Raw genomic sequence first — 9,058 nt, 5'->3', positions numbered from 1 at the left:
GCTCCATCTCTCCCCTGGTCCTCCCGTCTTCCTCTCTCTGTCCTCAATCCCTTCTCTCCTCTGTCCCCCCATCTCTGTCCCTTTATCCCCCTCTGTGCCTCTCTCTCCCTCTTTCACTCGGTCCCTTCCTCCACCCCTCCATTTGTCCCTCTCACTATCCCCTCCCACCCCGTCACTCCATCCCTCCCCAACCTCTCCATCTCCTCTCCTCAATCCTGCCTCTGTCCCTTTATCCCCCTCTGTGCCTCTCTCTCCTTGTGTCACTCCGTCCCTTCCTCCACCCCTCCATTTGTCCCTCTCTTTATCTTCTTCCCTCATGACTGCGTCCCTCCCCCAGTCTCTCCATCTCTCTCTCTATCCCTCCCAAGTCTTTTTATTTCCTTCGGTGCCTTAGTCTCTCTCTGTCACTTTGTTCCTCCCTCTGCCCGTCCATTTGTCCCTCTCTCCATCCTCTCTGCCCTTCTCCCAGGCGTGCCTGGCTTGGGCTCCCCAGCCCTCTCCCCTGGCTGCTAATGAGCAGAGGAGCCTTTGAGGTGGCCAGGGCCGGGGCGGAGGGAACCCTGAGGGGGTGGCGGGGGCAGCTGCTGCCAAGGCCCTAATGAGGCCCCCTCTGCGCCCCTCCCGCCGCGATCTTAATTCCCAGTTCCTCCTGGAGCCACCGCTAATTGGCCTGGGGAGGGCTCCCCTCCTGGCTCCCGCTCTGTTCCTGGGGGTGAGGACACCTGGGTCCCTGGATCCTGATGCAGCACCTGTGGCCTTACCCTTCCGTTCCTCTCCCCACCTGCCTCTAGGGACCCCCCTCTGTGCATCTCTGTCCATCTGTTGCTCCCTCCACCCGTCTCTGGACACCCCATGCGCGCGCCCTTCCACCCACGCCCCTGTTACCGGGTCCCACCACCACCACCTCAGGACCCAGACGTGTCCTCGCCTACCCCCGCAGCCCCTACTCCCACCCGGCTTTTAAGTCCTTTCCCGCTGCAGCCATGTCCAACAACATGGCCAAGATCGCCGAGGCTCGCAAGACGGTGGAACAGTTGAAACTGGAGGTGAACATCGACCGCATGAAGGTGCCGGGTCGGGGTGGGGTCTGCACTGGGGTGTGTTGGGGGCGGGGCCCAGAGCCGCGGTGGGAGGAGCCCCTGTCCCAGATGGACAAGAGGTGGGGCTCGGGCAGGGGGCGGGGCCTGCCGGGGAGGGGCCCACCTGGGGGCGGCCCTGGGGGCGTGGCCTCGGGGGCTGGGCTGGGCGCCAACCTCCGCACCCCCGCGCCTGCAGGTGTCACAGGCGGCGGCAGAACTGCTGGCCTTCTGCGATACGCGCGCCAAAGACGACCCACTAGTGACGCCGGTACCCGCCGCTGAGAATCCCTTCCGCGACAAGCGCCTCTTTTGCGTCCTGCTCTGAACCCTCCTGACAGCTTACCACCCCCCGCTAAAATATGAATCCAATAAATCGGTGACTGTGGTGGTGCTTGTGCTTTCGGAGAAACTGAGGCACGCACAGAGGTTGGGACCAGCGTGGGGGAGCCTGTGTCCCTTCTCGTTCCTTTTGAGTGTGTGTGGAGTGTGGGGGTGTGTGGATGCGAGTGAACACAACTTCATTAAAGCCTCGGAGGAAATGAGCCCTCAGTGCTCTGTCCTCGACTGAGGCTCCACCATCTGATCTTGAACTTATTTAACTGTCCCAACAGCCCCAGAAAGCAGCTGACTACTTGTATGATACCCATTTTACAGATGAAGAAACTGAGCCAAAGGAAGTCCCTTACTCAAAGTCACACAGCTAGGAGGTCATGAGGTGAGGACTGTGGAATCCAGAGCTCCCCAAACCCCTCGGCTGGCCTCCCTCTTCTCCTTCCTCCCGGGTTGGAGAGTCTTAGGGGCCCATCCCACGTTTCTCATCCCCTGGAGGACTCCACCCTCTTTTCCATATCCACTACTCCCTATCACAAGCCCATTCTGTCCTCAAGCACTGAACTTTTCTCTATTCATTCATTTATTCATTCTTCCACACACTCCCTGAGTACCTGCTCTGTGACCAGCCGTGTGCTGAGTGATGCTGGGGACACGGCCATGACAAAGACAGCCTGCCCTCCTGGGACTCAGAGTCCAGTGGGAGACACATTTATCCCCAGATGGTGATGATCTAGAGTGGGAAAGGCTGGGGTCAGGGAGCTCAGTAGGCTGGGGAACTCAGAGAGAGGACCTGACTCAGCTTGGGGATCAGGAAGGACTTCCTGGATGAGGGGACATCTGAACTGGGACATGGTAGTAATAAAACTTGGGGACTCAGAGAAGAGAGAAGCATAGCTAGAAGGGAGAAGGGACAAATTAATGAGTACATTCCTTCATTCAAAAATTTATTTTTGTTTTGGGGACATTAGTGGTGGCTGTGACAGCCCTGGTCCTGCCCTCGGTGTCCCAGTTCACACACTGGGGGCCTGCAGTACAAACATAGCTTGCAGTCATATTTTTTTTGGCTCACTACTTTTGGCCCACATGATGTTTAAAGGTGTTCTTGACTTGATTGCCAAATTGAAAAACAGAGGTATTTCATGTAAAAGTCCATATTTCTGGGTTCTCTGAAATTGTAATATCTGGTCACCCACAGGGTGAGCATGTGCTTTGAGATGGGGCCTGGGCTTTCCAGCTTACCGAAGTCTCCACCATGCATCAGAGACTTCTTAGAGTGGAATGAAAAGTGAAACATTCCGTGTCTCTGTTGAAAATGGGGGAATTTGGGCCGGCCCGTGGCTCACTCGGGAGACTGTGGTGCTGATAACACCAAGGCCACGGGTTCGGATCCCATATAGGGATGGCCGGTTCACTCACTGGCTAAGCGTGGTGCTGACACCACCAAGTCAAGGGTTAAGATCCCCTTACCGGTCATCTTTAAAAAAAAAAAAAGAAAAGAAAAAGAAAATGGGGGAATTAACACCAAGGCCAAGGGTTCGGATTCCCGTACCAGACAGCTGCCCCACTCAGGGCCACTGAGTTTGCGACTGCCTCCCCTCCTCTCACTTCGCACTTCCTCTTCCCTCAAGCCTGATATTCCTGCTTCTCAGCTTGGGCTGATGGTGGCTGGACCCCTGGATCTGGCTGGAGGTGGCTCAGTGGGTCTTCCCTCCCTAGAGGGCCCTGCATGAGTCTGGCAAGTGCTCCATTATTAATATCAGATTAGGGTCCCCTGGGTCCCGATTCTGAGCTTCCTGTAGGATTGAGACAGAATCGGCTGTAATTACATCTCTCTCCTGCCTCCCACCTCTCAGCTGGCTCCTGCCTGGTTGCATCATGTCTGTGGGAGCCCCAGGGGAGACAGGGGACAGGGAGAGAGCCAAGGATGAGCTGAGGGGTGGAGCAGGAGGGTGGAGGGATGCTGGGAGGGAAGGATCCAGAAGATACAGTATCCTTGCAGCTTGGAACCTGACATGCAAAGGAATTGAGGATCCCAGGACCTTTGAGGGCTGCAGTTCCAGAGTCCTTCAACTCTGTGGGGCCAGGATCCTGGGGTCCTTTTCCCTTGTTCAACTAAGATTCTGGAGTTTGACACCTCACAAGCATAAGGATTCCTTGAGACTAGGCTGTTGGGATTTAGACCCTTCCAGCCGTGGAATCTTGGAGCTGTGTAGTGCAAACCCTTCCTCCTTCACATTGCTGGTCTTGGGGGACAGGAACTGTGGAAAAGCAAGTGGGGCTGGCTGGCTGTGACCTGGATTGGCCAAGGGAGGGCAAGTGGGAATGGGACACAGAGGAGACCAGGAGGAGAAGTCTGCCTGGAGGATAAGTGGGAGGGAGGATGGGGGACTGAGACCGGGAGGAAGCAGAAGCCAGAAGGGACAGGAGAGAAGGGACAGGGCAGGTCCCCGGGTGACCAGCCTCCATAAGTGCAGACCCAAATAATCTTATTAACTTTACAACTCAGCAGCAGTACCAGCTTCTAGTCACCAGCTGCTCTTCCTGCCACCCCCAGCTGTGATGTCAGCTCTGGAGCCAGGCCCTGGCTGTGGTCAGAGCCAGGCCAAAAGGTGGAGGGGTGGCCACAGGGAGAAGCGCTTGCTCCTAGCAATCCCCTCCCACTTCTGCCCCAGACCTCCAGAGCTCTTAGCTGGCCCACCCCAGCTGTCTTCTCTGTGAGCACAGAGCAGTGCTTGGCATGGCTGAGACCCTGAGGCAAGGGAAGCCCAGAGCTAGGATGAGCCATAATCTTGGCCATCACTTACTGGGGGTCCTGTTTCACAAGCCCCATCTCACTTAATTCTCATAATAGCCCCCAAAGTGACTGTTTATCCACATTTTACAGACAGACAGGCAGGATTGGGGAGGTGATGTCACCTGACCAGTTGGGGCTTAAGGTTGGAGTGGAAGGATCTGATGGATGACCATTCAAGAGAGGTTCAGGGGATTCCCAGGGGGGCCTTGAAAGATGGGAAGTGAGGGTACCTCCAGGTGAGGGGCACAACCGAGGCAAAGGCAGGGCAGGGAGAAGAATGAGCCGGAGTGAGAAGCAGGTAGGTAGGCTGGAGCCCATTAGGGGTGGAAGTCCGTGGGCTGAGAAAAGTGGCTCCTCGCTGTAGGTGTTGGGACCTGCCAAAGCGGGACAGATCTGGATGAACACATAACAGCTTCTTGAAGCAGCCAGAGGACACGGGCGGACAGGCAGTCCTGGCAGGCATGAGCAGCTGGTGGCGCACGTGTGTGTGGAGCCTCCTCCCAGGGCCAGCACCAGGAGAAACCAGGGAGTCAGGAGAGGGTCAGGCCCAGGCCAAGCAGGGATCTTAGGTCTGCAGCATGTCCAGAAGCAGGCCTGGGCAGGCGGCCAAAGGCACTGGCCAGCGGGTGTGGGACAGGCTCATCGCAGCATCAGTTTCCTGGTCTGCTTGGCATCGCCCTCTTGAGGATACCCAACAGAGGAGATGACTGCACTGAGGGCCCACCTGCCCAGGCCCCTCATGCTGTGAGGAGTGTTACATCCATAATACTCACCCATCAGATTTGCCCTCTGAGCACCTCTGTGCCCCTAGCCATTGGCACACAGTAAACTGTCAGTTAGGGTTTGTTGAATGAATAATAAAGCCAGCAGCTATCTGAGGGCTTCCTGGGAGGCAGGCAGGGTGAATTGTCTCTTATCTGCACATAACACTCCAGCAAGTCAAGGCAGCCATTTGATGAAGAACACCAAGGCTTTGCTAGAAGTTATTTTCCCAGGGTCACACGGCAAGTGATTGGTGAGCAGTGGAGATGAGCCTCAAAACCTATTTTTTCCCCGCTTCACATAACACTCCAGCAAGTCAAGGCAGCCATTTGATGAAGAACACCAAGGCTTTGCTAGAAGTTATTTTCCCAGCGTCACACGGCAAGTGATTGGTGAGCAGTGGAGATGAGCCTCAAAACCTATTTTTTCCCCGCTGCACCAGGCCCCCACTCCATGTACAAACACATGCAGGTAGAGATAGCCATAAAGAAACACGTGAACCCACAATAAACAGACACACATGGATGCACAGATAGACCTAGCTATACCCTTCGAGAAAAACCTTGCCCACAAGGCCACCCATGTAGACACACCCATGCCTGCAAAGACACACATTAGCCCACATTACACACATCCTCACACACACATACACACCCGGCCATATCCATGCCCAGTACACACAGCTGACAATATAGCATTCATAAACACCACTGTGCAACTGCACACACACAGTCCAATGTGCTCACAATACACACACACAACACAGAAACCAGACTGCTGATGAAGACACACCCACAGAACCCACACAGGCCCACCCACCGGTGCGCGCGCGTGCGCGCACACACACACACACACACACACACACAATCACCACGCTGATAAAAATGCTCACTAAGGCCCGGCAGGCCCCACTTATCCCACACAGACTCACACACTAAGTTCCCACAGCCACGACCCTTAGCACACCACCCTCTCCTGGGTTCCCATCTCCCTGCCCTCCCGAGTGCCGCGTGTCCCTGAGTTGGTCCCCATTCTCAGTGGTCTCTGGTCTGTCCTCCCTCTTCTGCCTGCTGCCCCGGGGTCCTCCCTTTCTGGGGAGGCCCAAGGCCTGTTCCTAGTGGTGGGTAGAGAGAGGACAGCTGCTGACTCACCCTCCCAAGGCAGTTCCTTCCCTAGCTCCCCCGGCCCCCAGAAGCCAACCGTCCCACAGCACAGCCCGGTGACCCCTCACCCCAAGGCACCTGGTTGGGAGTGGAACCCCTCGTGGCTCCTGCTGTGGGCGTGGCCTGTGGGCCCTGGCCGGGGCCACAGCCAGGAAGGAGGCTGGGTGTTCCCGGAAGGGGAGTGGAGACAAGTGTAGCACTGGCACAGACGCCCAAGACCCTTAGTCCCCTCATTGGGAATGAGTCANTAAAGCCAGCAGCTATCTGAGGGCTTCCTGGGAGGCAGGCAGGGTGAATTGTCTCTTATCTTCACATAACACTCCAGCAAGTCAAGGCAGCCATTTGATGAAGAACACCAAGGCTTTGCTAGAAGTTATTTTCCCAGCGTCACACGGCAAGTGATTGGTGAGCAGTGGAGATGAGCCTCAAAACCTATTTTTTCCCCGCTGCACCAGGCCCCCACTCCATGTACAAACACATGCAGGTAGAGATAGCCATAAAGAAACACGTGAACCCACAATAAACAGACACACATGGATGCACAGATAGACCTAGCTATACCCTTCGAGAAAAACCTTGCCCACAAGGCCACCCATGTAGACACACCCATGCCTGCAAAGACACACATTAGCCCACATTACACACATCCTCACACACACATACACACCCGGCCATATCCATGCCCAGTACACACAGCTGACAATATAGCATTCATAAACACCACTGTGCAACTGCACACACACAGTCCAATGTGCTCACAATACACACACACAACACAGAAACCAGACTGCTGATGAAGACACACCCACAGAACCCACACAGGCCCACCCACCGGTGCGCGCGCGTGCGCGCACACACACACACACACACACACACACAATCACCATGCTGATAAAAATGCTCACTAAGGCCCGGCAGGCCCCACTTATCCCACACAGACTCACACACTAAGTTCCCACAGCCACGACCCTTAGCACACCACCCTCTCCTGGGTTCCCATCTCCCTGCCCTCCCGAGTGCCGCGTGTCCCTGAGTTGGTCCCCATTCTCAGTGGTCTCTGGTCTGTCCTCCCTCTTCTGCCTGCTGCCCCGGGGTCCTCCCTTTCTGGGGAGGCCCAAGGCCTGTTCCTAGTGGTGGGTAGAGAGAGGACAGCTGCTGACTCACCCTCCCAAGGCAGTTCCTTCCCTAGCTCCCCCGGCCCCCAGAAGCCAACCGTCCCACAGCACAGCCCGGTGACCCCTCACCCCAAGGCACCTGGTTGGGAGTGGAACCCCTCGTGGCTCCTGCTGTGGGCGTGGCCTGTGGGCCCTGGCCGGGGCCACAGCCAGGAAGGAGGCTGGGTGTTCCCGGAAGGGGAGTGGAGACAAGTGTAGCACTGGCACAGACGCCCAAGACCCTTAGTCCCCTCATTGGGAATGAGTCAGTCACTGTCACCCGTACTTGCTCCTGATGCAGGAGTACAGAATTGACGCCAACGCTGTCAGAGCTCTTGGCCTTGAGTAGCACAGCGAAGGAAACTGAGGCCTGGAGGGGGCAGGGACTTGTCCAAGGTCCCACTGGGCATGGGAGCAGAGGGGACTTCCTGAAAGTTAATGCTCCTGAAGGAGACAGGAAGCTAGAGGGAGGGAGGCTTCGGGAACCAGAGCTCCCCACCTCCCTCCCTCCTACCAACCCTCTTGATGCTGAGAAAGGACGTAAGCCTGCCAGGCATCATCCCTTCATTAATATGATATAACTTCCTGAGTTCCCTCTGGTCTGCTTGGTGACCAGAGAGCATAAGGGGGGACTGCATGGCCAGAAAGCCTGGGACCTGCACATACAAATGCCCTTAGAGCACGGCTATGTGTTCCTCAGGGAGCCCAGTGTGGCTGGAACTGGGGCATCCATCCTGCCGGAAGCTGGGGGTGCCAGCTGGGCATGGGTGATAGGGAGATGGGGAGAAGAGGCAAGGGGCCATGTGGTCATGGGGGCTGGGATGGAGAGGGCAAGGCTGCAGCTGCCCACAGTCTAGTGCCCGGGTCAGGACCATCTCCCCTGGCCTTGTATGTGAGACAACATCTGCACAGACTGTCTCCTTGTTACAAAGAGAGCTCTAGGATGGGCTGCTGGCCACAACTGGCTGCCAGGCCTGTGAAGCTGGTGTACAGTGAGAAAACTGTGGTACTCCAGCTTCCTGTCCTTGCCTGGGACCATCACACTCCAGAAAGTGGTTGAATTGGATCAAGAACCCAAGTCGATTAAATATGACATGATAACCCCAGTTCATAGTCTCTAGGCTTAAACTGCCTCCCTGAAAAACAAGGGGTATTTGAGAGGGTCTCCAAGGTCCCATCTGGGCTGGGAAGCTGCCTGGGAACCTTGAACTCAGTGAGAATGGGGCCGTGTCCACTGTGCTGGCAGCTGGGACATGTGGGCTGACCACACTGGCCCGAGGCTGGGGTGTGTTTGGGGAGGGTGGGAGAGACCCATGTGGCAGTGATGTTAGAGCCCTGGACGGCTGCTGTCTGTGGCCAAAATATTATTTCTGGAGGTCAAGGTCGCCTGGGGCCTGGGAGTGCTGGGGTGAGAAACAAGAGGGCGGCAGAGTGCTCCCCTCTGATGATGGGCCTTGGAAGTCCTCCAGGCCTGTCTCCTACAACTGGACACCAAATATGCCCCTCCTCTATGCTCCTTTCTCAGGGTTCTGAGTGTATGAGCCGAGAGCCCAGGGACAGGATCGAGGGACTGGAATTTTTTTCTCTGGCCAGGACGCCTCCTACCTCAGCCTTTTGGAAGAAGTGAATTGTGTCCAGGGACCAGAAATCGCCATAGTGTCTGGAAAACACTGCATCAGGGAGGAATTTCCTGGTCATTTCTCAATCCCTGGGTAATGTCTTAACCCTGGGGCCTGGAGCCCAGAATAGATCCCAGAGTCCACCCCGGAAGGC

At 56.2% G+C, this 9,058-nt stretch overlaps 1 protein-coding gene across 2 annotated transcripts in view; it reads left to right on the top strand.

The window, feature by feature from the left end:
- The window catches only part of GNG8 (guanine nucleotide binding protein (G protein), gamma 8), a 5,560-nt gene extending 4,096 nt beyond the window's left edge, over positions 1-1,464 (top strand). The window contains exons 2-3 of one of the 2 annotated variants that reach the window (XM_008575891.1): positions 941-1,046; positions 1,276-1,464. In XM_008575891.1, coding sequence (XP_008574113.1) covers positions 941-1,046; positions 1,276-1,404 — 235 coding nt within the window. In that variant the 3' untranslated portion in view covers positions 1,405-1,464. Of the gene's footprint in view, positions 1-940; positions 1,068-1,275 lie in introns of both variants that reach the window. The other variant, XM_008575890.1, reaches the window with a different exon arrangement.
- Positions 1,465-9,058: the final 7,594 nt, after the last annotated feature.

The sequence above is a fragment of the Galeopterus variegatus genome, unplaced genomic scaffold (genome assembly GCF_000696425.1).
Source record: "Galeopterus variegatus unplaced genomic scaffold, G_variegatus-3.0.2 Scaffold1254, whole genome shotgun sequence".
NCBI lineage: Eukaryota > Metazoa > Chordata > Mammalia > Dermoptera > Cynocephalidae > Galeopterus > Galeopterus variegatus.
This window is presented reverse-complemented; position numbering and strand designations above follow the sequence as displayed.